General features: G+C 47.9%; 1 protein-coding gene across 3 annotated transcripts in view; it reads right to left on the bottom strand.

Annotated features, from left to right (window-relative positions):
* VAC14 (VAC14 component of PIKFYVE complex) overlaps window positions 1–27,636 on the bottom strand; it is a 58,025-nt gene that overhangs the window by 5,855 nt on the left and 24,534 nt on the right. For 2 of the 3 annotated variants that reach the window (XM_063312717.1, XM_063312716.1), the window contains 5 exons: window positions 23,607–23,763; window positions 15,557–15,689; window positions 3,587–3,761; window positions 2,351–2,469; window positions 270–349 (listed from right to left, as the gene is read on the bottom strand). In XM_063312717.1, coding sequence (XP_063168787.1) covers window positions 270–349; window positions 2,351–2,469; window positions 3,587–3,761; window positions 15,557–15,689; window positions 23,607–23,763 — 664 coding nt within the window. Of the gene's footprint in view, window positions 1–269; window positions 355–2,350; window positions 2,470–3,586; window positions 3,762–15,556; window positions 15,690–23,606; window positions 23,764–27,636 lie in introns of all 3 variants that reach the window. The other variant, XM_063312718.1, reaches the window with a different exon arrangement.

Raw genomic sequence — 27,636 nt, 5'->3', positions numbered from 1 at the left:
TGAGACTGTCGAGACTGCCTTGCTGTGGGCTGCATATGGAAGTTTAGCTAAGGTGCCAGGTTGTTTCTGGTTTTAATATTTTTGGTTTTAATATTTTTTTAAATCATAGATAGTTGCTGTTTTATCTTTTGGTTGTGAGCCACCCAGAGTGGGTACAAGATGGGTGGCTACATGAATGTTTTAGACAGACAGACAGCCAAACAAGGTCGGCACACAGGCTGCCAGTACACACAACTTATTGTGAAGAAGGATCAGAGAAGGAAACTCACAGGTAAAGATCGGGCACTCAATCAACTGGACCAGCTTGTCAACCTCAATCAGGAAATCCACCGTGACCTCGAGATCCCCACTGGACTCCGCAGTCAAGGCGTCTAAGCTCCAACAGGCTGCCCAGGCAGTTCTGGGGCGCACACGGAGAAGGGTTTCACTTCGCGGAAGCCCTAAATCCCAGCACGGCTCTTTACGAGTATTTTTCACCGATGGGGCCCTTCAGAAGGGGGGGGTGACCCACAGAAAGGCTGCAGCGACCTCTCCCTCCAGAAGAACCTGGGGTGCCCCCAAAAGCCCCCACCCCAGGTGGAAATGGCAGCAAGCCACCGGGAGGCAGAGGGTCCTGCTCTTGCCCTTATCCAGAGCGCACGAGAGTGAAAGAGAGCAGGACAGTGAAATGCATCCAGCATGCCAAGACGGAGGCTTTTTCCTGAAATCTGTACTGCTAAATTTCTGAAATCTTTTGGAATCATCTTGTGCATCTTCTCAGCTGCCCCATTTAATATTTATAAAAGCGACCTGTGTTTTTTTAAAGATTTCTGGGTAGCTGGTATGGAGCAGTGGCAAAACGATCCTAAGGTTGGCCGCTGCCCTGCTTTCCAAGGCTATTCCCTCCCCCTCCAGCTGCTCAGCCATTACCAGAGGCCACCTGGATTACTTAGCAAATAACCGAGATGCCCACGGCCTCCTTCCTTTTGCGTTCTGGCCTGCTTTCCCTCTCGAGTGGATCCTGCACACCACAGAAGGCCAATGGAATGGCCCAAGGGAATACCGTCTCCAGGGCTGAAACCCTAAGGGATGCACAGCAGCTCCCCCAGCAGACACTCCAATTATCCCAGCCACGCCCCACCTTTAAGGACACCTGCGTGGCATGGGGAGGAAGCTGCCCTCTTCCCTCTACAACACAGGGCGCCAGGTTCCCACTGCTGTTCCGCCCTCTGACGGTCTCCAGTGCACTGGGGCGCGAGTGAGGACGAAGGCGGGCCACGAGCTCGGCCTTGGCAAAACCCAGCTGCTACGCTGAGGACTGAGCCAGCTGCTTCCCAGCTGATGCTCCTTCCAGGCTGCTACGGGGCCCTACTCTCCCTCCACGGGCCCGCGCTGCAACTTCTGCTGTCTGGGCTCCGAGAAGGGAGCGTGCAACGGCCTCTTAAGAATCCAAGGCCAAGGGGGCCTCGGTTTTCACAGGCAGGTACTAGGCAGCAGCACAGAGGAACGCAGACCATCTTGCCAATATGGAATGGCAGGCCTCAAACAAAATGCGTGTTAGGCCCCTGGTCCTCAGGGTAGGACAATGAGCTGGGGCAGGGAGCCATTTCTACGGAGCATCTGCAAGAATACGCAGCCACAGGAAATGATACTTGACTGTCCAGGCTGCAAGAACCACCCCTCGACAGAAAGGCCCCTGCGGGCTCAATCCTAGAAGCACCTCCGCAGGGGCTGGGAAAAGCCCTGCAGTGGCGCTGAGACTGGGCTGATTTGGCGGAAGGAGAACTGAAGGTCTTCAGCAGTGCCTGTCTCCAGAAATGGTCAGGTTAGTCGAGCTCTGGGCTGGACAGAGCTCAGGGGGCCATTCTGGGGAAACTCACTGTGCCCCCCTCTGCCAGTGCACTTAAGCAGTGCCCACCCCCCCTTTTCTGGACCGAGCACCAGCACCTGCTTGCACAGAGCTCCCCTGGCAGGGGCGGCTGGCTTCGTCCAGGGTGCCCGCACTGAACTGTGGAAGAGCCGGATGGCTCAGTGCAGACACCGAGAGCCTCCAGGCTCAGCGACTCGCTTTCCGGAAACACCTGCGGTGGCCCGTGAAGATTCCTCCCCTGGGGGAACAAGGTTCTCAGCAAGCAGCGGAGGAATGAGGAAAGCAGGACGTGGAGCAAGGCCTCCTCCCCCTCCGTTCATAGAGCTGACCCTTCCTCTGGAAGCCTTTCCCACCCCACCTCCCAACACAGACCCCGTCTCCTCGACGCTTGCCCAGAAAGACATCCCAAGCGAGAACCACCTTGGGACTGAGCGGCTTGCGCACACTCCAGCGCCAGAGGCAGTTCCTGGCACCCAAAACTGCGTGCTCCTAGAAGGATACAACTTCTGGATGAGGTCATAGGCATGCTTGTAATTCTGAGTGAGGAAGCACAGGGAGACGGTGGTGACCGGATTGTGACACCAGGAACGGTAGAGACAGCAGAAGAGATTGCGGCTTTCCTGGGGAGAACCGGGGCGAAAAAAATCACTCGCAGCACAAGTCTTGAGTTTTGCATTTCTCTGAATGTTCCAGTGCGGCTCTCCAGTCCCCAAACTGTACACGCTTGGAAGAAAAGCTTGCAGAACAAACTGAGTGCAAAACGATACACAAAAATGCACAGGGAGTTTTACGCAGATTCACACTTTAACGTTTTCAGTAAACCGATACTGAAACAGCATTGAACGAACATTTACCTTCAAAAGTGAAAACTGTAGAAAGCAAAAATAAAAACTCTCCCGTAGAGACGCCAGCACTCCCACGCCAAGGAGCTGCCCTGAGCCAGCTCGGCTGCCCTTTTCACCAAGGAAGAGGTCGGGCTCTGCTTCTGCCGGTCTCTGGGTTTTGCTGGCCTAGACTGAAGGTGCAGCAGCCCGGGGAGGAGGAGGAGGGCAGGAGCAGCTGTTGAGGATGGTGCTGCATTTGTACCTCCCACTAGGCCCTAACCCAGAGGAGGTCACGGAAGTGGCACCGCATCACCCCTTCCAAACACTTGCCTCGGTGCTGCATTGAGAGCAGGGCTGCGGACCAGCTACTGGCAGTCAAAGCAGGCCAGCAAAGAGCATCCCCTTCCCTTCAGCCAATTAAGTGCCCCATCCATGGCCCTTCTCTGTCCTAGTGGAGGACGATGACCTGATGACATTTTCCAGGAGATTCTTGGTGCTGAAAGAGCAGGAAAACCGGTTGGGTCAAGAAACTCCAAGAGAACCAGTTTTCACTGCTGACCTCAGCTCAATGTATTTGGAACATTGTCCAAAGGCTGACTCTCTCAGGATTTCGCGCAGGCAACTGCAGGGCCGAGATGCTCCTTCGGAAGCCCTGGATGAGGATCCAGGCAGAGCCAGGCAGGCGGAACTCTGGCCTTTGGAACTGCCTGCTTCTCTCCTCCCAGTAGTACTGCAGCAGAGTAAGACAGCCCTAAACAGATCTCTCTGTTTAGAGATGGGGGGGGGGGTGCAACTTAGGAAACTGAGGTTATACAAGGGATGGGCTAGGAGGGGACCCCTCTGCAGTGCTCATGGAGGTTGAGGGGGGGGGGCGGCCTTGCTCCTGGCACTGGAAAGTCTTTCTCCAACCTACCGTGGTCTTCAGATCCTTGAGCTGGTTCCTCAGCTGGAAGAGCTCGGAAGAAGTCAGGAGGATGGTGTTGAGGGTGTGGACCATGGTGGAGGCAAAGCGGAGGTCCTCCTCCCGCAAGAGGATGTCTGCCATGGAGTGGAAGATGTTCTCTGCATTCAGGAGCAGGCAGAGCTGCCTGCACAACACCAAGAAACACAGCTCTCAATTTTAAATGCTGCGGGTGCAAGCTATCCCCTGGCTTGGGGCGAACAGCTTCCACCCTAGACAGTGGTAAAGATAAGCACAAAATGGAAGAGCTCCTTTGCGTCTGGCAAATGAAAAAGAGGGAACCGTTCGTTCCTAAGCGTGCACTCTGCTTTTGTCTCTTTTGCGTGGGCTACTTCCAACCCCCGATGGCCAACCTCGTCCAAGGGACACCAATAGCTCTGCCAAGCGTTTCTCTCCCTTCTCGGTTCTCCCTCTGGGACCCACCAAGGCTGCTGTCTCCTTGAGGCTCTCCCACCAGCCCTCCTTGGAACTGGCACAAAGGAAAGTGGAGGCAGCCAGACTCCTGGGTATGTCTCAGCAGGAAAGGAAGGCACAGTGCATGACCTCCCTATTCAGCCCTCCACTTACTCCATCAACCGCTTTTCCTGGCTCCTCCTGGCCAAATGAGAAAGGGCTCTGGGCTCTGGAAGGGCCCCATAGGGGAAAGGGCTCTGGCCCAAGCTGCCTGCAGGAGAGGGAAGGGCAGAGGGGCCCCTGGGTGGCTCCCCCCACCCCAAGGCCCACCCAGCAGAACTGAAGCTGGAGGGTCCAAAGCATGGTTTCTCAACCAGGGTTCCGCGAGAGGTCACTAGGGGTTCCCTGGGAGATCACGGTTTATTTAAAAAATTATTTCAAATTTGGTCAACTTCACATTAAAGAGGCAAGTTTCCTTCTTTATTTTTAGTTTAAGAACACTGTTAATGCATCTATACCCTAACCCATGACACAAATATTATAATTTTGTAACTTCTGGCCTATTTGAGCCTGAATGTGCAGGGATTCCCCAAGGCCTGGAGAAAGGGTCAGAAGGTTGAGAAAGACTGGTCCAAATGCTTAGGAGTCCAGTAGGGTTGCTCCCTATCTTGGCTGTTCCTGCTGGTGCCCATCTTGCCACTTTCCAGAGGCCGGAATGGATGCTCTGGACCCTGATCTCAAGGGTGCCCAGGAAAGGGCCAGTCTGTTTCCCCTTCTGGATCTCCCAAAGCTCTCAGCCCCAGACCTGGCCCGTTTCCAGCACTCCCTGAGAGGCCTACCTTGTGATCTGCTGATACCCCTGAGCCAAAACGACAGAGAAGCGATTCCTCCCTCATTAAGCAGACATGAAAAGGGCAACATCAGACTTGGGCCTGGAGCGGCTCCCCACAGGCTATCCCCGCAGGGAAAGCATCAAGACCAGTAACCACCAAGGAGAGTGAGCTTCTCACTGGCCCAGCTGGAAACCAAAAGATGAGGGCAACGAAGGCACTCTGGAGTGGGAAGTTGCACCACAGACATCCTACAATCCAACCCACTTTTATGACCCATGCTTGCCAGAACGGGCAGAACAGCCAGATGCCCTCCCTGTGGGCCGAGCTGCCATCCCCACAGTCCCTCCCCCATTCAGTCCCCAGGTCGACCCACCATCCCCTCCTGCTTGCAGTCCCCGCGTTGAGGTTGACGCACGGCCAATAACCGATACAATTTAATCCACTTGTCACTTCCATCTCCTTCTCCCCTCTGGGCACATGCAGGTGGGTGGCATGCCTGAGCAGGAAGTCTTCCAGGGACCTCTTTGTAAGTGCAACGGATCTGTTGAATCTCGGGGCCCCTGGGTTTCAGGGCAGGGGGAGGCATTTGCTCACCGCACCCACTTGCGAATGCCTGCCTTTCTCGGTGGAGCCAAGCTCCGTTCTTCACCAAGGTTGGCGCACAATCCCAAGATGCCTCCAACCAGCACCAAACAAGGGCGTGGCACGAACCTAGCCAAGGAGCCAGGTAAACGAAGGACCTACCCAGCAGCCGCTTGAACCTATCCAAGAAAGGAGAGCTGAGCCCTCCCCAAGTTGTCACCAGAACCAGCAAAAGGAAGTTCTCTCTCGCCCTCGGTCAAAGTCTGCTAGGAAAGTCTGATCCTAACCGAGGTCAGATGCCCGGCAGTGCTAAAAATGCTGTGGAGGTAGTTATCTAGTCAAACTCGCCCGTGAATGTAAACTTTTTTTTCGCTAGGCCTGCTTGTGTAACTGCCTTTCCTTGCTTAATATGCTTTATACTTTTTAACAGATCAGGGGATCACAGATCAAACTCAGTTTAATGTGGGATTCTAATTCCTGTGTGCTGCGTTTTGAACCTGCTACCATTCAGTTCAATAAAAAAGCCGTAACTTCTCAGAACTTGTCTGTGGTGACCAAAGTTATCTCTAAGGGGGCCACCCTTTATTTTCAAACCAAATCAAACTTTATTATGACCAAAAAGATGAGGAAGGACAAGCATACAAACCCATAAAATATAATCAGGACTGCCACAATAGATACAAAAGCCAATATAACAGGAGAATCGAGTCTATAAAAATATATAAAAGGCAAACCAAACCTAAGTAGAAATAAATAAGGAATGGACAAATCTAAAACCGTGGAGTCCCTGGTGCTCTCTGAGCCTTGTTGTTTCCTTGCAGACGTCTCATTGCCAGACTAGGCAACATCTCCAGTGCAAACAGGGAGCGGGCCTTGCTCTCAGTTTATATACTGTGGCTTGCCCTGCTTGTGTTGGTGTAGGGCAAGCCACGGTATATAAACTGAGAGCAAGGCCCGCTCCCTGTTTGCACTGAAGATGTTGCCTAGGCTGGCAATGAAACGTCTGCGAGAAAACAACAAGGCTCAGAGAGCACCAGGGACTCCACTGTTCAACCCTGAGCTCCAAATATTCACTTCGAAATCTAAAACCATTATAAAATTACCTTGCATGAATGATATTAAGTTAGACTCTGGGCGGTTTGCATTCTGGGGAGAAAAACAGGTATTGTTTTTCTCCCCAGAATGCAAACCACCCAGAGTCGTCGTAATATGAGATGGGCAGTAAAGAAATATGATAGATAGATGAGATGATAGATGATAGATAGATAGATAGATAGATAGATAGATAGATAGATAGATAGATAGATAGATAGATAGATAGATTCTAACGTTTTATGGAAGCTGGCATCTTCCCCACCTTACATCCGACACTCTCCATGTGCCGGGTCGGGCCAGAGGAGAGAGGCGTAACTGCCTGGGAAGACCTGGGTGGTCTCCTAGTGGCAGGGACAAGCCCGCAGCACGTCTCCGGGGGCTTCTGCCTCCCATCACAAGGTTGCCTGATCAAAGCCCCTCCCTGAGAAGCAGCCAATCGTCTGGCATGCCTGGGGTTTGCTTTCAAGGGAGCCCATCCCAAGAGACAAACAGTTCTTCAAATTCCTGCACAGAAGCGAGGGGCAAGGCCTTCAGGGAGGAAGACAGGTTTCAGCCAGACAAGAATTAGGAGCCAGCTCGGCTTTCATCATACCTTGTTCGGGTTCAAGGACCCTTTAGAAGCCCAGTCTAACTGGTGGTTCTAATTCCTAATTTCTTGCATCTGCTGCCCTCCATTTCAGTAAACGAGCAGTAACTTTTCAGAACATGTCTGTGTCCTTTCAGAATACCAATTTTCCTTGGGCACCCCCCATCCAGTGTCCAAGAGAGTCCACAGGTGTGATCCATTTAAAATCCTCCCAAAAGGATTCTGCCAACTGGATTTTTACTAATGCAGCCCAAAATTGTGTGTTTGTTTCTGTAGCCAAATCTTGTGGTCAATCCTACTTTTTTTTTTCACACTTACTACTAACATACCCTCCTGCTTTTCCTACCTGCTTAACTTTACATCTGTCAAAGTTCTTCCAGTATTTTCAGCCCACCCTTGGAGGTTCTCAGCCAGCCCTAAATAAGAGGAAATAATGCAAGCAGTTTGAAATCCCCCAAAGAAGGAACAAGCTCTCTCTTTCCATTCTCCGGATGAAACAGTCCATGAATATAAGCACTCCTAGCTGAGAAAGAGTCAGACTGCTGACAGTTTATTCTAGTGCCTACCACAGTATCTGGATTTCTTGGCTTTATTTATTCTCAAATATTTTCAGTGGCTTTTCCTTGTCAGCAATAAACCCCAAACGCCAATCACTTTGATTCTGCGTGACCAATGGGTCAACCGACATTTGCCTCACTGATTTGGCCCTCAGCTCCTGATTTACACCGTGTGGCACAGGATCCTGCTCCTGCTTTGCTAACTCCATCAGCCGCTCTTCCCTGCTGCTCCACCTACAGATAACGGCTGGTGAAGAGCCTCAGTGTGCTGGGTGCAGGGTGAAAGACGGCTTCCCAGAGGAAAGGCCCAGAGTGAGTTTTGGAACATCCTCCTCTCTCCCCCAGAGAAGGCTGCTCCAGGAGCAGACAGAACAGCTCTCTCACACACGCAGCCCTGGCCAGAACCTAGGAGTAAATATCAAAGCTGGGAATAGCAAGAGCAGCCTGGAGGGCTTTTCAGGAAATCTGCAAAAGCCACTAGAATTTAAAAAAGGAACAGCAGCTACAGAAGTCTCCCAGGGATTCTAACTACCCCCCACCACCACCAAAAGAGAACTGAAAGCAGAAGTGGGGGGTATTCCTTGGCCCAGGAGGAGGAGGAGGAGTCACTTTCCAGAAATGGCATTGTTGACATTTCACTGGCTGGTGCCTTGCTAAGAGGAGGCCTGTTTTCAGTTGCATTTTTTCTGGTCCTGGGACATTTCCAAACAGCTTGCCCAAGTGGAATGTCATGGAGAAGATGCAGCTGTCCCAGGCTGCTCTCTCCTGGATCGTCTGGCAAGTCCGCTCTGAAGAGTGAGTGGCCACTCAGCCAACGAACAACAGGGCGTGCTGTGAAAATGGTGTCCCAAAAAGTGTCCCAGAGGCTTTCCACGCCTTCAGCCAGAGTGGCCCAGGCCAAAAGTGCCTTTCTCAAGCAACAGGGGAAGAATCCCAGCTGGCGTTTCCTCCCCTCTCTTGGGCACTGGAAATTAAAGGGAAGGAAATGCCCTTGAAGCATCAGGCTGCAAGTAAAACCCAGGGGACTCTCTGGATCCATTCACACGGCTCTGTGTTTCTGGAGACCTGACTAAATAATGACAGCAAGTGCAGCAACCAGCCTTAGAGCTGGCAACGAAATATCTAAGTGGTAGATAGCTTCAGCCTTTTAGGATGACCATCAACTGTATCAAAGAATCCACCAGTCAATGCATATGTCACAGATTAGCACTTGGTAGGGAAGCAATGAAAATCTTGGAAAGTATCATTCAAATAATGTATTTTCCCATGACATTCTATGGATGCAAAAGTTAGACTTTGAAGAAACAGGATAGAAGAGTATTGATACTTCTGAACTTGAAGACATCATGTATAGCTGGGAAAACAAATGGTTCATAGAACAAGTCAATCCAGAATTTTCACTTGAGGCACAGATGACCAGGCTCAAAGTATAATATTTGGGATACATTATGCAAAGACCCAGCTTCATAATGGTGGGGAAAAGTTGAAGGAAAGGGGAAAAAAGGAAGACCAGCAGCAAGGTGGGTGAACTCAATTATGACAGTAATGAATGCACCACTGAGGGACCTACAACTGGAAGGCACCTCACCCTTGAGAGAATCTATCTGGGTGGTCAGTAAGAGTTGACACTGACATGATGACACTTAACCAGTCAGCTGTTATTTGGGCATCTGCACTGATAGAGGGGCTGGACTTGTTTCCTTCAGTAGCCATTTCCAGTGCTAAGATTGTCCATCCACCAAATTCACAAGGAATTCTTAACATTTCTAGCAATATTTAAGTGGATGCTTTTCTATACATGTGCACTTGGGATGTCTAAGAAACTCTGGGAATTCTGCTAGATATAATTTGATCTGGAGAATTGTTTTGAGAGGCTTTCAAGATTAATGTTAAACTCAGGAAACAAGAATGACTTGGATTTCTCGAAAGATCTTTATTGCCAGTAACAGAAAATTGAAAGCCTGCCAAAGCAATTCTCCAGATCAACTTATACCAAGCAAGCATGATTAAGGCAGTTACTCTAAATCTCTTCCCCACATTTCCCTCTTCCCTCTTGTAATGGTTTTGCTTCTCCACATTGTTTTATTTTGGTTGGGGGGGAGGTTCTATGCTGTGCAAATTGGGGGGGCATTCTTAAAATTAAATAAACAATCCCCCATGGCTCTTCTGACTTTCTTGCTGCACTTCTACTTTCCGCCTTTTCTTCTCTGCATTCCAAGCCTGTCAGCCGCTTCCTTTGTTCAACGGAGGAGGCATTTTCTTACTCAGGAGTGAAAAAAACATGCTGTGTGGAAGGAGGGGCATGCCCATCCCAACATCACTTTCTGAATTGGCTGCTGGCTCAAAGAATTGAATGCAGGAGATGGAAAGGACCTTCTAGGTCATCTAGTCCAACCTGAATAAGCTATCCAATAAAGGTGGCCATCTAGCATATATTTCCATCATATGGTTCCTTCTGGGACCAACCACATTCTGCAGAACACAATGGAACAAAGTAGACAATCTCTTTGAATCTTTCAGCAAACATCAATTCTTCACAAAAGAGTACACCCTATCCATGATCTTTCTACAAGCCTATGCACTTCTTAACCTTTCTCGATTTTCCCACCTTTAGTAAACATTCCACTAAAGTATACCAATTGCTCTACACTTTTGCCATTTATAAGTAACTTGTAACCATTTCCTTCGGTTTCCCTGTCAAACACAGGGAATGTATCTGATAGTTTAATGTTTACGTCCAAGTCTGTTATTGCATTATACAATCTACCTAACATTTGCTGCAAAACTTTTGGGTTTTCAGCCATCATCTAAACAGGAAAGTACACACACACTCACATCCCCAAGCAACACGTCTCTAATGTCTCCACAAGGATTCTTATACATTTATTCCTTAAGGCATTTTAAAAACCAAGGGGAATGCTACACATCCTGATCTTACTCGCTGCTCAGCACTGAATTATTTGCTAAGCATCCCATTTATTCTCACACCTGAACATCCTATACATTCATCGTATGCTTCTTCCATTTACCACCGCAAACTCGGACTCCATATTCATTCACAACATTCCGTAATTGAAGCCCATTCACCTTCTCATGCCCTTTCTTTAAATCAACCAATATGCAATGCCCACATTTCTTAATGACCCACTGAGGAGCCGAACTCTGGTCTGCACTGCGCTGCCTGCTCTTTCAGACCCTCTCAGTGGCAATTCCGCCAACCCTTTCCCAGGAGCAGAGGACCAACCAACCCTCCGCAATGCTTCCCTGCACCCAGCCTGCCGTCCTCTGTATAATGATAATGGAACGACGTTCTTCGAACTGCCAGATGTAGATGCAGTTGTCACACACATGCCAGTCACACTAGTCACTTAGTAACAAACCACATCCGTATTTTAACAATTCCTCAGTTATACCATCTATACCTTACTCTTTTTCAACATTCGTATTGTATTTATGACTCCCTTTTCCTTATCGTTTCTTGGACATTAATGTTCAGAACACTGGCTTCAACTTCACATTTTACCATATTGCTATCCTTCCCATTCAAATCTTTGGGACATTTATCACACTTGTCTTATTCATTTTGTGTTCGGTTACGGTATATTGCTGTATGCATACATGCATACACCAAAACAGCTTAAAATAAATACTCAATAGTGTTGTTTTTGCAGTTATTACTGGTACTTTCATCCTCATGACTTGATTGAAAAGAGTTGAATGTTTTCTCCCTAGAGAAAAATGATTTTATAGAGCAAAGATTTAAAATTTAACTCAGTAACTGGATGGACAAGAAGTTGTTGGGAAAAGGCAGATTTTAAGAAATATGAAGTTCAGAAATTTAAAATGTATGGATTGAAAGCTCTGAGTTATTCCGCTGTGGTTATTAATTACTTTTTATGCCATCATTTGGATTTCTTTAACATGAAGATAACTATGCCTAGCCAATCACATATTGCTTTCTCTATCAGGTGCTGGGTATAAAATAAACATTTTCAGGCATTGTGCATTAATAATCAGTTTCAGTCCAAACCCTGAGGCTGTGATTTCCGGCACTGGCCTTTTGACGCTAACCTGCTGGATAACAAAAATGTAAATGTAACCATAGGTAAGATGACCAAATTAAAAGGCGTCTTCTCCTCCAGACTCCTCCCCAACTCAGGGGCTACAGAGTCCATCCAACACAAAGACTGGGTTGATTCCACCCGGCAATCTCTATAAAGAAGCACATGAGCCAAAGGTAACTTCTTAGCAGGTAAAACTGCAAGTCTTCAAGGGAATGACACCCAACCCTGGGCAGGGATGTGACTGAGAGCCCTTCCAACTCTGATGTAATGATGCTTCCGGTCAATTCTCATGGGGCCACTTGGGACCTTTGGCTGCTACAGTTAGTTGTGAGAAGCCAGCCAAGGCAAACAGTTGCTGAATATGAACAGCAACATAGAAAGGGGCACGAGGAAAAGGAAGTCTCGTAGGGGAAGGAGTTCTGAAACCAGTACAAAGACCGGGGAGTAACTCCCAGCCGTAAGAATCTGGTGGGGTTTAAGGGTGGCCATTCACATCTGGGACACATTTACAAGGGCAAACCTGCTTGAGAAGGTGTGTTCTTGTTCACGGCAATTAAAAATAAATGTACATTTTAGCTCTAGCACCATAAGATCCAGATGGTCATCAACCTACAGGCCAAATGGGCAATGGCCACAGGGAACTGTCAAGCATATCCATAGCTGCTCTGTAAGCAAATGAACCAAATGAGCAGCAAGGGAGGAGAGAACAGCTTGGGAATTTCATTGGCCACATAAAGAAACAACTTGGAACTTGCTGTTCAAATGCATCAGAGGCTAGAGAATCACCTGGGTTTCAAATCTTGAAGTCAAAACCCAAGGTAAGAGAGGTACGTAAGAGAGGAAAGAGACAGATCCTAACCCTATCGTTTGTACGTCGCAGCTGAGAAAACTGTTTTACCCCTAAGGAAGACATTAGTGCACCATATTTAAAGCCCTGGATGGAAGGCATGTATATATCATATTTAGCATATGAAATAGCTTTTAACTGAAACAAAAGAAAGTCTGATCAATGACTCGATATGATCAAAATTTAATTTGTTGCTTAAGACCTGAATTCCTGATGCACATACATTTATTTCAACAGATTTCTTTCTTTTGGTTTATTTATCGGGTCGTCTTTTTTTCCTTCTACTTATTATCCAAAACAGCTTCAAAAAGACACAGAGACTGCTCGGACAGGGGAAGACCCATGGAGAGCCACCCCTGTCTGCGCTTCTGCCTCCCTCTGCTCCAATCCTCGGAGCCAGAAACGATCCAGCCGGCAAAGCTGCCTCGGCCCCTTCTCTTCCCCCAGTTGAGGGCTCCTGGTCTGGCCATCGGGAAGGGGCAATCGCAGCCAGGCAGCGGGAGGCAGGCTCTCTTCACACAGCCCAAGGCCTAGAGCCCGAAGCCAGAACTCTCACCAGCAAATGCCGCCATGTCTTTTTGCCCTGCTGAGCATAGCGCGGTCCCAGCTGAGCTGCCCTCCCAGTCAAGAAGCCGAGTTCACAGCCACTTGGCTTATCCCACTGGCACTGATTAACAATCAAGGGTGCCTCGCCCCCCCAGAAGCTGATGCCAACTGCCCGCCTGGTCCCGAGGGAAAGTCCTCTAGAATCCACTCTCAGTGACGTGCCAGAGCTCCTCTGAAACCCAGGGGGCTGAGAGGGGCCCAGACAGAGCAGCCCGATCATGCCAAGCATGGGCTGGGCTCTGCCCTCTGCTGAAAGATGGGCACATCATCTTAGACCCAGCATTTCCCCTGCTCTTTGCCCCAAGTGCCCAAGGCAGTGCTGGAGACCTCGCAGGAAGAGTTCCCGAGAGCACGAACCAGCAGACCAAGAGGGCTGATTCTGGACTTTCCAGCAGCTGAATCAGGTGATTGTCAAAAGGCCAGGTGAGGCAACATTGCTGACACCTGTTCTGTTACAGCTCCGACCCAACAGGGTCAGCTGTTTGGAGCTGACCCCAGCCAGCCAGTCAGAAGGCCCTTGAGCCGGAGACCCTTGGAATCAGACCCCAGATACTGGCCCCCAGAGATAAGGGACTCTCCGTACGCGAGGGCTCACTCCCAGAGGCAACTGGCAGAGGCAAGGGGGTGGAGGACCGGCCCCGGCTGACCACCTCTCTACTGGAAGAGACCAGGGCTCCAGGCAGCCTGTCCCACAAGGCCTCAGCAGAGAGCCAGACGTGGCTGCCAGTCGTCCCCAGCCCCACCCACCACGTGCTTCTTCTGACTAACAGGCTCCACTTGTTTCTGAGCAAAGAGGGCTGGTAACTGTCTCTTGGAGGGGGTTGCGCACCCAGTGTCTGTCCCTGCACTAGTGACCCAACCCACAAAGCTCACCCAGGACTGATAAAAAGACGGTCTGCAGCACACAACCTGCAACCATTTCATTTTCAGAAATTCAGGATCTCCCACTGAGCGGGCAGTAATTTAGCAATTTTTGACCCAAGCTAGAAAAAGGAGCTGGGAGGCAACAAATTCACTGTCAGACACAAGCATTCAAGGAGAACCCCCACAGAGCAACTGGGCTAATATAGTGCCCCCCACCCCCCGGGCCATGGGTAGTCCTGTGAAGCCCACCCAACAGAAAAACGTACGCCTGAAAGCCCATTGTTCTGCCTCTTCATCTCCAAAAAGAGAAGAGAACATAAAGGAAACGTGTTGAGGCAACATCACAAGAAGATCTGGGGGGAGATGGGCAGCGGCAAAATTTGACAAATAAAAAAGGATTCTGTGGAGCTGCGCAGGGCTTTCCTGCAGCTCCTTCCAAGGATCTCAGAGGGTCCCGTCTCACAACTCCTTTGAAAAGCTGCTTTTGAAAAAGGGCTTGGCTTTCACATGCCCCTTCCCCAAGTGTAGGGCAGAGTTAGGGGGCAGCAGTTTCAACCTTGGCACACAACAGTAGGAACAGACAACAGATTGCCTATTTCCCCAAGACATTCCCTTTCTTGGCCAAAAGGAACTCTGTCCACCTGATATATACTTTAAAAAAAGTGAAAAAACAATAAATAGGAAGCCGGCATGTTGTAAGCCATCAGGATATTTGCACTAGAATACTAGTGAATAACCACTGGAACTAGTTAACCAGCTGGCAAATGAGGGTTTTGTGAGTGGCCATGCCCACTGTGGCTGCCATTTTATCAACAGGCAAGTCTCCTGTGAGTACCATTTTGTGCCTGCACTACCACATGCCCTCAAAATTCCAGATGTGTCCACAGTCCTGCAAACTGAAAGGTCAGCCTTTCAGAGGCGACACATGAGAGCACAGGCAACTGGTACCCACATTGGCCTAAATCAACCCTGCTGAGAATGCAGCTGTTCTTCCCCCTCTCCTTCCTTAGTAGGCGATCCCTGTAGCCAGACCCCTTGCTTCTGGCCCATTATGGAGTCCCAGCCCCAATCTAATTTAGGACGAGGTTAGTCCCACATTCCAATAATTGACAAATAATGACATGTCTCTCTAGTGTTTGTGACAAGTTTGAAACCAGGGCCTGGAGGCAATTATTTTTGTAAAAGGCGAGAGGAATTTATCTCAGGATGATTCCAGATTTCAGAATAGTCTGTCAGCTGTCGAAGAGCATTTCCCAAACAACAGGCATGTAATTTTAGACTCTTTAGCAGGTGCTGACAAATTTTTCCTTCCCTTGAGGACCAGAACTATGCTGCTGCTAACTTGATGGTCAGGAAGCAGGAAATTGTTCTTCCTGGCACCCGCTCCAGAAGAGGACCACCAGAGCCTATCATGGTGCTTGCAGGAGGCTCCAACAGTGGTGACACATGAAGGAAAAACCACCCAGAGGCAAGAGAAGATGTGGCTTGGGCTGACCTGATGATGAAAGCTCCCCGGGTCTCCAGCAGCTTCCGCTCACTGCTGAACCTCTTGAGCAAGTTGATCATGAACTGATAGAAGTAGGAGTTCATTGTGGGGGTAGAAGGAGAGCACCCGATGCTCTTGGCTCCTGGAAGGAAAACAAGATGAGGTTATCTAGAGAAGAGGGGTGGGGTGGTTGGCCAACAGGAGAGTCTACCATTCTACAGATAATAGCAGAACCTGCAGGTCCTTGTTAACGAGGGCTGCTCGTTCCCTTTCCTGAGATTTAGGAGTCTGGTCATCCTGTAGGTCCCAGGCTTCTGGGACAAATATGGTCAAATGTCTCTGATCTGGAGTTCCTGCAACAGTTGAGCCATGAGCTTCCTACTGAGGGCACAGGGACAATCCTGCACAAAACAGTATCTCAGAGGGGCTGGCAGAGAAAGAGATAATTATTTAGTTGCCAAACAAACCTACTTTCAATTGTTTTTTAAAAGCTCAGCTGAACATCTAACAGTTCCATGAGAAGTTGGAAGTGGAACTCTCCTGGGAGCATGAAACATCTTGGTAAGTTCCTCAGTACTGACCTACAAAACCCACCACCAGACTGTCTCCTAACAGGTCTTGATAAACTGTCAGAGGCAAAGGCAGAAGAAGCAGTGGAAACCGAAGGCCAGGTCTGCCAACCGCCCAAGGAGAAAGGGCTGCTCCTGTGTCAATCAGCCCCTTACATTTACCACCCCTTTCAGCCACATTTAAGGCAAGGACTGCCTCCCTATAGTCTGAATGCGGAAGGTCTTCCCAGAGCTGCTTCTCACTTTTTGGACCTAATTTTCCACCAGTCTTCTAAACCTAGGCATTTTTCAGAGGTGTGGACTTCAAGTCCCAGAAATCCGGTTTGCCAAGAATTCTATGAGCTAAATCACTTATCTGAAGATTAAAAAGCTTGCTTCATTTCCTCTAATGTTTCTTCACAAGCAACAATGGTTGGAAGATACCCACAAAGTACGGGCCCTGAAAGGTGCACTCAAACTTGGGAGAAATATCCTTTCCAACTTAGGTATGTGGAAGGCAGTGAAAAAGCAGATACCCAAGAATGAACTGAGACAATCTCAAAGAGAGTCATCTGCAAAACCGTGCTTGATTTACATTGGTCAATGGAGCAGAACTGTCAGGTGCCAGAGAATAATTTCAACAGACTTTTGTTCCAAAACACGAATTATAGCTTGCTCAGATCCTCAGGCAGAAAAGGTCTGCTTGTTACTTCTCAGCCTTTTAAAAAAACCAACAACCAGACCTGCTACACCAGTGTGGTGAAGTAGTTAATTAGGTCATTATCATCAGGGCCCCCCAGGTTCCCAGTCCCCCAACCTGCAACACTCAGCACCCTGGAGGCCTCCAGGTCAACCACAGCCACAGCTGTGCTCCCGTAAGGATAGCACAGCCTCAGTGGCCCTTCAACCCCATGTTTCTCTGCTCCCGGCTTTGCTCCCACAAGAGAGGGGGCACACAGGGCAGTCTCCGTGCAGCATCACCTTCTGGCACCTTTTCGCACAATGAGGAGCAGGACTAGAACAAGGGGTCCTGTTTTCCCATCTGTCTCCTAGCAACAGCCAGCGTGGCAGATTCGGTTCCCCAGCTGGGCTGCAAGGGCCGACCAGAGCAACCAATGCCGTCATTGTTCTGGGCGGGCTTGGCCTTTGCCCTTTTGCTGTCCTGCACACAAGACGCTTGCATCGGCTCAAGGACTCCTGCCTTCCCTCTTTGAAGTCCCTGCCCCGCCCCCGGTTCCCCGCTGGAAGGCGCTCTTCTCCCAGGGAGGGCAGTCCCCAGGCAGCCTCCTTGCCTGGCCCCTCACCCCCTGGAGGCGACCAGAGAAGACCAGCCTGGGGAAGGGCTGGTGTGGCGCCCAGCCTCATCTTCCAAAGCAGGAGCCACGAAGAGGAGGAGGTTTTCTGCAATGGGCTTTTCTGTGCCCTTTCCTTCTCCCCATCAACCCCCTCCCTCCAAAAAACATCACACACAGAGCTGTGCTGGGAGAGCAGATGTGGCTAAGTGGAACCTCATGTTCAAAGGAGGTTTTCTAGCAAGTTACTACGGGATATGTTGTAATTCTGTTTTGCAAATAGGATGTAGAGAACACTGCTTGCTAAAATAGGAATAGGCTAGCTCAGAGGTCCAGAATAGATCCACCCTAAAATGCCCCCCTCCCCTGAAGCTTTATCCAAACAGGTGCTGTGGTACCCCATGTCTTGAAGGACATACCTATTCATTTATTTTCCTAGTACCGAATTTTGGATGGCTTCACTTAGGATGCATTTTCCTTCCTGGGCCCTTTTGGACAATTCATGTATGCCTAATTAATTAGGCTGTTTTGGGTTAAAAATATAGACATACATGGTATAGTATAGTATTTCTGGAAAATTGCATTTTGAGCCTTTTTTTTCATGTTAGATTGATGCTATGGGGTTGAAAAGCTGGATTATGATGAATTTATAGGAAAGATTTGAGTGGCTGCTGGGATTTTTTAAATTCAATTGTTAGATTATTTATTTATTTGTTTATTTATCATATTTATACACTGCTCATCACACTATGGAAGAGACTCTGGGTGGCTTACAAATATAAGAGCATAAAAAGCCATTCTAAAAAGTACAAAAATACAAAAATACGTTAAAAGAGAAAAGCTAAAGGCAGAAGGGGAGTCTTCAAGCCACCAACCGTTTACCAAATGATAAAGGGTAAGTTTTTATCACTTCCTATATTAAAACAAATGTCATTTGTCTGTTGCTGCCCACTGACATCTAGTGATGAAACAGCAGCCTTTTCACTTACAGAGACACCAAAATTGTTAGAAGTTATAACTAACCCTTATAATACAAAAAAGGCCACAATTCATTTTTCTAAATACTTAACAAGAAATAATTTGATATGTAAATTTCAAAGACCAAAAAGAACAATTAACTGGAGATCCCTACTTTATCTAATCAGTGGGTAACTATCTTAACGTCTTTACCAATAGTTTCAAAAGATCTTAAGACGATGGCTTATTCAACAAAAATCAGTATTTCAGACTTTTTAAACTCAAACTTACTATGTACAGAAAAGGACTGTAATGGTCTGTGGGAATGACCTTGGGAGACAGGAGGGAGACCCGCAGATGGGACAACTGGCAAGTGAAAGATGTCTCAGCCCACAGAAGGAGGGAAAGTAAACAGAAAGCAGGAGAGTAAATACTTCAGTCTTGCAAGATTCTGTTAACTTAACCTTACAATAAAGATACAGCTAGTACTCCTGGTTGTGCTTCTTGTCTGGAATACCTCACAGTGGTAACAGCAGTCTTGCATGACTAAAAGTATTCTCTCCTCCCTTCCTTTTACTCTCCAAAAAAAATAGGGAGGGTCCCTTCTGAAAAACTTCCCACACCATCCCTCCTTCTGTAGGCCGAGACATCTTTCACATGCCGGTTGTCCAGTCTGCAGCTCTCCCTCCTGTCTCCTAAGGTCATTCCCACATACCCTTACAACAACTGAGTAAATAATTGTGTTGCTGGAGGTGCAATGAGAATAATACTTCATTAAAATATACATTTTTGAGATATCCTAAAACTTACATCCTGAGAACAACTCAGGACTCATATTAGTTGGACTTTGAGACAGAGGTCAATATTTTCACTTGTCCATATTTGTTCAAATTATATAACTATTAGATGGAAACTGATGACTGGACAACAGAAACAGATTCTCTGCACCCTTCTTATCATTAAGGGACTAGCCCTTCGACATTGGAAAGACAAATTTGTAGCCCCAAATACTCAGTGGATAACCTGATGCTGCTTATGACCTACAAACGAGTTGCTTATAGATGCAGCTTATGTAAGGATGATCATAATGAAAGATGCTCATGCTTTATTGAAATATTATTGAAACTGTTGCGTGAAACTTTATATACATATGTACATTTATGAGAATCCCTTTGTGTATGTATCCTTTTCTGTTCTTTTTAATTAAATAAAGGCAAAAAACGTGATGTAGACTTGACATTCTTACCCAAAGATTCACTACCCTTCCTCCCTAACTGCAGCGCCCTTCCATGGTCATGCATGATTTAGCACACTCTCTGGAGCTAGAATCTGTATATGGATTACCAAGAGCCATTTTGTTTGCAGTGGAGGACAAATCAAATCAGAAGGGTGAAGTGTCCTTACAGCCCCCACCCACCCAAAAAACAATCCAAATTCAACAGGCTGGAGATGTAGACAATAAAACAAATGTTGTGAGATGGGCGCTCACATACATTATCTAAACAGACAAATAAATTAAATGGGACTGGAACAGAAACACAAAGCCAGCCAACGGTATGATCAAGACATATCTCCTGCCTGCAGTCAACTCAGTGAGAGAATTCCAGACTGCCTAGACAGTGGGCATCCACATTCGGCGCTGTGGCTCTGGGGTGAATGAGCCAGGCGTCCTGGATCAGAGAAGCCGAATGGTTCACCATCACAAAACTAGCTCTCTAATCAGAACGATGTGGATACTTTCCCAAATGCTCTGCTGCAATCGAGATACACCGCATCTTTAGGGTTCGGGTTTTCTTGGCGGCATGTTCAGAAGTTGCTTGCCCTCGCCTCCATCCTAGGGCTGAGAGAAGAGGACTGGTCTAAAGTACCCCAGCTGGCTTCATGCCCAAGGCAGGACTAGAATTTACAGTCCTTCCCCATCAGTGAGGTTCTCATTAGGAAAGTTACCTGATCTAAAAGTGAAATACAGTTACCCTGGGAAGACTTTTTGAAAAATTCATGCTAATTACGATATTGTTTTCAAAGTGCTTACAAATCAGTGTCTTTGTCAATTGTTTCAGAGATCAAAATCAAACTGATTAGCAGACATTAATTTTATTTTTATTTTATTAAATTATAAGCCACCCAATCTTATTGCAATTCTGGACAGTGTCCTTCATACAAAATTTAAAATAGAACAAACCACACAATATGAAATTCAACAAGAACACCTAGAGAAAACAACCAGCACCTCACAAACCAGACAACCACCAGGGCCTACCACCCACTCTAGCCCGAGCCCGAGAGAAGAGAAGAGCCAGGTCTTATGGGCTCATCTAAATAAGGACGGGGTGGGTGGTGGCTATGAATCTCTGGGGGCTCCACTGCTCTTCCCTGTCACCTTTTTGGAAGAGAGGGACAACCTCTGCTCTCTTCCAATCATCTCTTGGTTCACCAGTTCTCCAGAATTTCCCAAAGATAATGCACAGAGATTTGGCCAGGCCATCTAGTACCTAGGATACTAGCTGATCATGCAGACGAAATCTCATTCCTAGCGAATAGATATTCCCTAGCCATATTTTTATTAATTTCAAGCTTTGATCCTGCTCTTTGATGCTCCTCTTCAAAATTTCCTGGTGAAACACATACTTTCTTTTTGGAAAAGACTGAACCTAAATAGGATTTGAGTAGGCTCCCTATTTGTTACCTATCAACATTTTGCTGATATAATTATTCTTTTCTCTTCCTTTTATTTTGAACATATCTTTTTGTGATATGTGAAGTCTGCAGCTCTCCCACCTCTTTAGAGAAAAAGATTCTTCCAGAGTTTCTTTACAAAATGTAATGGAAAAAGGTTACAGAAATCCCAGCAACTGGATTGTTGTCCCTCTTTAGAATTCAACTCATCTCCCAGTTTCTTAAAATGGGGTCTCTTTGTCATGGCTCTTGTTCCCTGACTGATAACAGAAGAATGTCCAGCTGATTAGAAATGAATCTGCCCCTGTTCTAAAGCATCTCACCGCCTCACGGCCCCTTCACCAGTGTTACTTCATGCATTGGCTGCCCTCCCTGGAAGGGACGGCAGGCAGGTGTCCCCTCGAACGCCTTTTCCCATGAGCTTCCTGACACAGAATCCCACTTCTCAAAAGCCAGGTTCTTGACATCTAACTATGGCACATATTTAACGACGCTAGGCTGGAGGTTTTCTTAAAGTCAAGATTTTCGGCACAAAACAATCTCTTTCCCCAAGTTTTGGCCACTCGCTCATCTGAGTGTTCCCTCCCCCACTACTGGTTATTGGTTACTATCAAGTCAGTGACAGCTGAGTGCTTTGCCCCCTTTTCCGCCCCTTGTCAGCAAGACAAGCCACGGATTTCCCGGAAGGGCCAGGCTTGCTAGAGTTTGTCTCCCACTAAGTGCCACAGTTGTTCGGGCTCCTTTCAAAGCTCTGCCCTGCTCTTTGCGCTCAACTCAATTTTCCCACCATGGGGAGGCAGAAGACTAGTCTGTCCCAACAGCCCACTTCCTGCCCAGCTGACAGAAGCAGAGACCTGGGCCAAAGCAGAGGCCACTGTTTTTCTTGCCCTTCATCCTTTCTCATGTTTCTCGTTAGCATAACTCAATATAATTCTGTAACACTTTGTTACAGAACTCTTTCCACTCTGATTTTGGGCTTTAATTAATTTTGAATTCTAATCTTGCTGCTGCTGCTTCATCATCATCATCATCATGAACATCATCATTAAAATGTTTATAATCTCCCACAATCCTGGAAGATTCTAAGTGACAGAAGCAATACACAAGATACGAATGCATAATCATGAATTCAAAACTTAAATATAGAAGATGAGTGTCCCCAGTCAGGACCAGTAGGAAACAACACAGCCTGGGCTGGCTTATGGACCCTTAACAAGGTAAGGCCAGCCATATTGTTAGAGCCACATCGATGGTACCAGAAAGTATCAACAATGCCATCCTACAGGTAGAAACAGGTATAGTTTTGTTGGATGCCAGAGCATGGCGTCTCCTTCTTACATTCTGGCTAAAGTTAGTTCTACTTCCTATAGGGTTAGCCCCATTAGTATTCAGAGAGCATTTTAAATCATTGTGGCTTAAAAAAGCCTTAGATAAAATTCAATTGCTGGGCTTCTCTATGGAAAGTCTGTGCTCATTAGGATTTGATAATGCTAGAACTGCCCTTAAACAATGAATCTGGGATACAGATCTCCAAACAAATTTAGGTAAGGTGCTACACCCCGATATTTGTCATTTTCTTCCAAAAGGACTCGTTCCAGCCTCCTATTTATCATCCACTGAAATTTTGTAAGGCCTTCACCTGAGCCAGACTGGATGCTCAGCAGTCATTTTTGGACGTTTTAAGGGTACCACTATGCCCCTTAGGTTATGTCCATGTGGTGATGGCTCAGTGTAAACTCTAAGCGGTATGCTGTTACACTGCTCCCTATATAAGGACTCTAAACACACCCTTCTATATCAGATTTTGAAGAAATTTCCAGGTAGGGAGTGTGATTTCTATTTAATGCAACTTCTTTCAGACAAGGACTTGGAAATATCCTCCCAAGTTGCCCAGTTCTGTGCTACCATTTGTACAATACGCCACACCATTACTTAGGTTTAGAATTTCTTAAAATAGTATTTTATTGTATTTTAGTATTTTTATTCTTAATTATTTTTAGATCTTAGCGTACTTACTGTTTTTCTGTTTTATACATATATAGAAGGATGCATTATTATGTTACCTTTTTAAATTATTTATTACTGTCATTATTATGTTATGAATCTATGTTATTAGATATTGTGATTGTATCTGGCCTTAGCACTGAAATAGACTTGAACTGAGATGGGCTCAGGATTAATCTGCAGTCACAAGGACCAGTAGTTGGCTTTAAAGGTCAAGATGAGGTCAAGAAAGCAAAGGTTTTTGATTCCATTACTATACCATTCACACTGAAAACCTACACGTTCTTACTAGTGTCACAATTATATCTTCCTATCCAGCCTCAAAAATGAAAGGCCTCATTCAGGACCCCCAACCTGCAATATAAGAGCAGCAGCAGCAGCAGCCCTCCCCCCCAGGAGAATGTTAAGCATGAAGAAGACGGGGCAGAAGGGCTTGGCTCCACACCTTATGAGAAGCAATAATTTATGCCAGAGGGTGCCTAGCTAAAGCCATACTGTGTCACTTTCAATGAGAAGAAAAAGCAAAGGGCTGCTCAGAACATTCTCCCTTTGCCAGGAAATGCCTGGCAATGATGTGCTTACCAGAGGAGACAGCCTGGCTGCTTTTGGCTGAAGTGGGCACAGGCAAGTCCAGTTGTTCCAATCGCAGCCCGGAGCCTTCCTGCAGCCCTCGACCTTCCACTTGGCCAGCTGGAGAGGATGCAATCTCTGCCAAGACTTCAAGGTCCTTGAGAATAACCTGGGATCAGGAAGAGATTATAGCTAGATCAGCTATAACATAGCTTGTAAGGCCATTAGGAAATGTGTAAGTAACTGTCCACTCAAGCTTTCATTCAATCATGACTCATAAGAGTTACTTATAAATCTGTTTAATGAAGCAAAGTGTCCAGCACAGGGTAAAAGTTGTGAATGGCGTTTCCCGCACATTCTACAGTTTAAAATCACCATTTCCAGTCTTCCCCCTCACTGCCCACCTAGGAATGCACCCCTATTCTCTCTGTGCCAACAGATGGCCAGAACGGTTTCTTTCCTGATGACCTTGGGGCAACGAGTATCTAGCCCAAACAACACAATTCACACTCCAGTCCATCTCCCCCTCCTGGCCAGTGACTCACAGGTTGACACGGGTTTTTTGAAGATGGATGCGAATCCGATAAGGTGTTCTGGGAACATTTGATCGGGGAGCGTGACAAAATGCAGCCATCAGGTTTACTGCCTACATCAAACCTGAACCTTATGGCAACCTTCTTGCAAGCAGGTGTCATTGTGGAAGAACATTCAGTAAGGACTGATAAGAAACACAGAATTCAGCAAGAAGGGAAAAAATGCAAACCACAGTAATTATCATATTGGGCACTGACACCAACCACATTGTAGAGCTTTATTTTTGAGCATACTGGTAATATTTCTTGGGGAAAATACCAGACAGCCAGGGAAACAGATTAACATTGAACAAATCAACTCAGAGTTCTCATTCAAGATACAAATGACCAGGCTCAAATTATCACATTATGCAAAGACCCAGCTCTCTGGAGAAGGCTTTGAATGCTGGGAAAGGTGGAAGGGGAGGGGAGGACAACCGGCAGCAAGAGGGATGGACTCAGTGTCAGTGGCAATGGGTGCACTGTTAAGACCTGAAAGACCAGGTTAGAGACAGATTGTCATGGAGAAAATCCATCTATGTGGTTGCTAAGAGTTGATGCCGACTTAATGGCTCATCACCATCACCATCATCAGTTTACTGAAGGTGATAGTTGTAATTCTGGATTTCTCTACCCTTCATGATCCATAAATTTAACCATGAAAATGGGGAAAAGAAAGACTTTACAGGCAAAGTGCTGCCCCATATAATTTTCTGTCCTCAGCTCTCCAAAGACCCCTTCTTGTGAAGGACCAGCACTGAGCCTGGGGCTGTCCAGCTGCACACAAGCAGGCAGATGCCAGTTGCTGGTCAACCTGGCTGTGTGGCAGCTGCCACACAGGCTGACCCAAGAAGTAGACAAACATCCCCTTTCCCTGCCCGGAGAGCAGAGCACACCCTGCTCAGGCTCTCTGTCACTCTCTGAGGAGGCAGCCAGAGAATTCCTGGGGCAAGGTGAGAGCTGGGGCCTGTATTCCATGTCTCCTCATAGATGTCCTTTGTCCCTCTCCCCCGTCCTCCCCTGGGGTTGTTCCAAGGGGCACTCTGAGAGTTCCAAAAGTCAAAACGGGGCTCCTGCCAGGCACTCGCTAACAAGCACGTTGCTGTCGGTCTCAGGACAAAAACTGTTGTTGGCCTAGGACTGAGGAGATCCAGGCCCAGGCCTATCCTCCACTGGGGATACTCCAGGCACTCTCACTCAACCCTGCTCTCTCTTCAGGTTGCCACGAGGGGAGGAACTGCTGTGTGCACCACCTGGAGTTCCCGATGGAAAGGCAAGATTATAGACCTAACAAAGCAAGCAGCAGTGTCACTGCAGAACCCAGCCAGAGCGTCCTATCTTCACACTGGGCAACAAAGCACCTGATAAAAAGCGAGACGGGGGACCCGGCCAATTGCCCTCTGCTGAGTTCAAGGGGCCCATGGATGCTGCAAGGTGCGGAGCTGGGGACCAGGCTTTGCTGGATCAGCGTGCCAGTCAACAGGAGGCCCTTTGTGACCAGAAAGGATCTCATGCATGTGGGAGCTTATGGGAAGCATCACTGCAGCAGGTGAAGCACTGGGCCTATTTAGGGGAAGTGATGCCAAAATGCGATATGCTTACAAAGACATACTTTTATCCTGCTAATATTTTTTGTTGTTTTAATCTGTTAGCTGCCCAGAGTCACATTTGCAAGATGGGCAGCTATATAAATCAGAAAAAAGAAAAGAAGCTCACTGAAATAGCGAAGAGGACTAGAGGTCAGGAAGGGTGAATAATCCACGTCTCCTCCTACGACCTCCTTCATGTAAATGATGAAATCAATGAGTGTTCAACATCTCTTTGAGGAGGAGACCATCACTGCCACCCTCTGCTCCTTGGCTCTCTTCCCTCCTTTCCTATTATTTTGGCTCCCATCATGAAAGGGGATGAAAGATGCCCAACTGACGGGAGGCAGGAATTTTGTCTTTTGTTAGGAAGGGAATCGTCTGAACTAGCCAGGAAGCCTCTCCCCAGTCTGGAGCCCGCTCCAGGATGCCGAAGCTGCCTGGCCTCTCCCCGCAGGACTCCACCTGCAGGATCCTCTTTGGGGGTCACACGGGCACCCACCACGGGGGGTGGAGGGCAGCGTTTCACACGCCCGGCACGTCTCTCTGGCGAACATGCCTTGGGCAGCTTTTCTCTCCGCCTTTGTATTGGGCCAGCCAAGGAAGAGCGCTGGGAAGGGGGCGAGGAAAGCAACATCCTGTCAGGGCACAAATGCCCAGTGCTGCCATGGTAACAGGCCAGGTGCCAGAGGAGCCCGTCAGCTGGCTCCTTCCTCATCCAAGGGTAGCAGTGGGGAGCCGGCTGCTGCTCCAGCTGAGGGAGGGAACCGCAGAAGCTGATCGATCTGCAGCCACGGCCAGGCTGGGGAGCAGAGTCTGCTTCGGCCACTTGGGGAGGGGAGGGGAGGGGGCGTGGCTGTAACACCCAAAGGAATCAAGAGTGGTGGGGCTGCAAATGTGTCTTGTGGAAAAATTGGAAAGGACAGGCTCAGTGCTGGGGGGGGGAGGACTGCATTGTGAACAAGGACCCCTTTGTTCTCCTTGGCACCCCATAAAGATGAAAGGAGGCAGCTGATATGTTTCCAGATACTTATCTTCAACCACAAGTACTCAAAAACTGGACTCAGATGAACTCAGATTGGCAGAGAAGCCAAGACCAAAGATTTTGAGAAGAATGTAGGGGTCCTTCCACTGAGCTGGACTGGCTCAGAGGGGAGTCAGATTGTCCAAGGCAAACAGCTGAGCCTGCGCCTCCCCCCGCAAGAGATTCTGGCTGCAGCCCTGACCGCGGCCACATCCATAAGCCTGTTGCTGAGCTCACAGTGATGGCCTCTGCAAGCATTTCCTTCTGTCACTCTGCAAGGCTTCCTGCTATGCACCCCACCACTCTCTGCAGAGCATCACTGGGAACCCTAGAGGGTTACTAGCAGAGAGGCTTGCAGCGCTATCAGATGCGCAGGGCTGGTCACCTGGAGCATTACGCATGGCACAGAGCTCAGGAAATCCATGGGGACAAGGGAGCAGAGTCCCAAAGTCCGGCTGCCAGGGCCTCTGTGCTGCATGGTGTCAGGGTCAGTCTCACTTCGCAATAAGGCACGGACTCACTTAATAGGTATTAAGGATTTCCGGTTTATTGGAATGGTGGCTGACAGAACGAAAAACGGGAACGGGGGGTGCTTGGTGAGGTGCCCTGTTTATACCCTCTTGCGGGGTCTCGTGCTCCCCCACCCTTCATTGTCCCCAGTTCCCTTGATGGGTCCCTTGATGGCTGTGTGGGTGTTTTCCCGGTTGCTGTTCCTGTCCTCTGGGTTCAGGTGTGCCCTCCGGGGCACCAGGTGCGGTTTATCTCTGCTTATCCGAAGTCCTTCTATTCAGCTGCATATGCTTCCACGGGTGTGGTTACTTTGGGTGCTTGCTTTCAGTTCTGATTTAATTATCTCCTTC

This window comes from Candoia aspera, chromosome 11, assembly GCF_035149785.1.
Source record: "Candoia aspera isolate rCanAsp1 chromosome 11, rCanAsp1.hap2, whole genome shotgun sequence".
In the NCBI taxonomy this organism is placed as follows: domain Eukaryota; kingdom Metazoa; phylum Chordata; class Lepidosauria; order Squamata; family Boidae; genus Candoia; species Candoia aspera.
The sequence above is the reverse complement of the archived record's forward strand: the minus strand, read 5'-3'. Positions and strand labels throughout refer to the sequence as shown.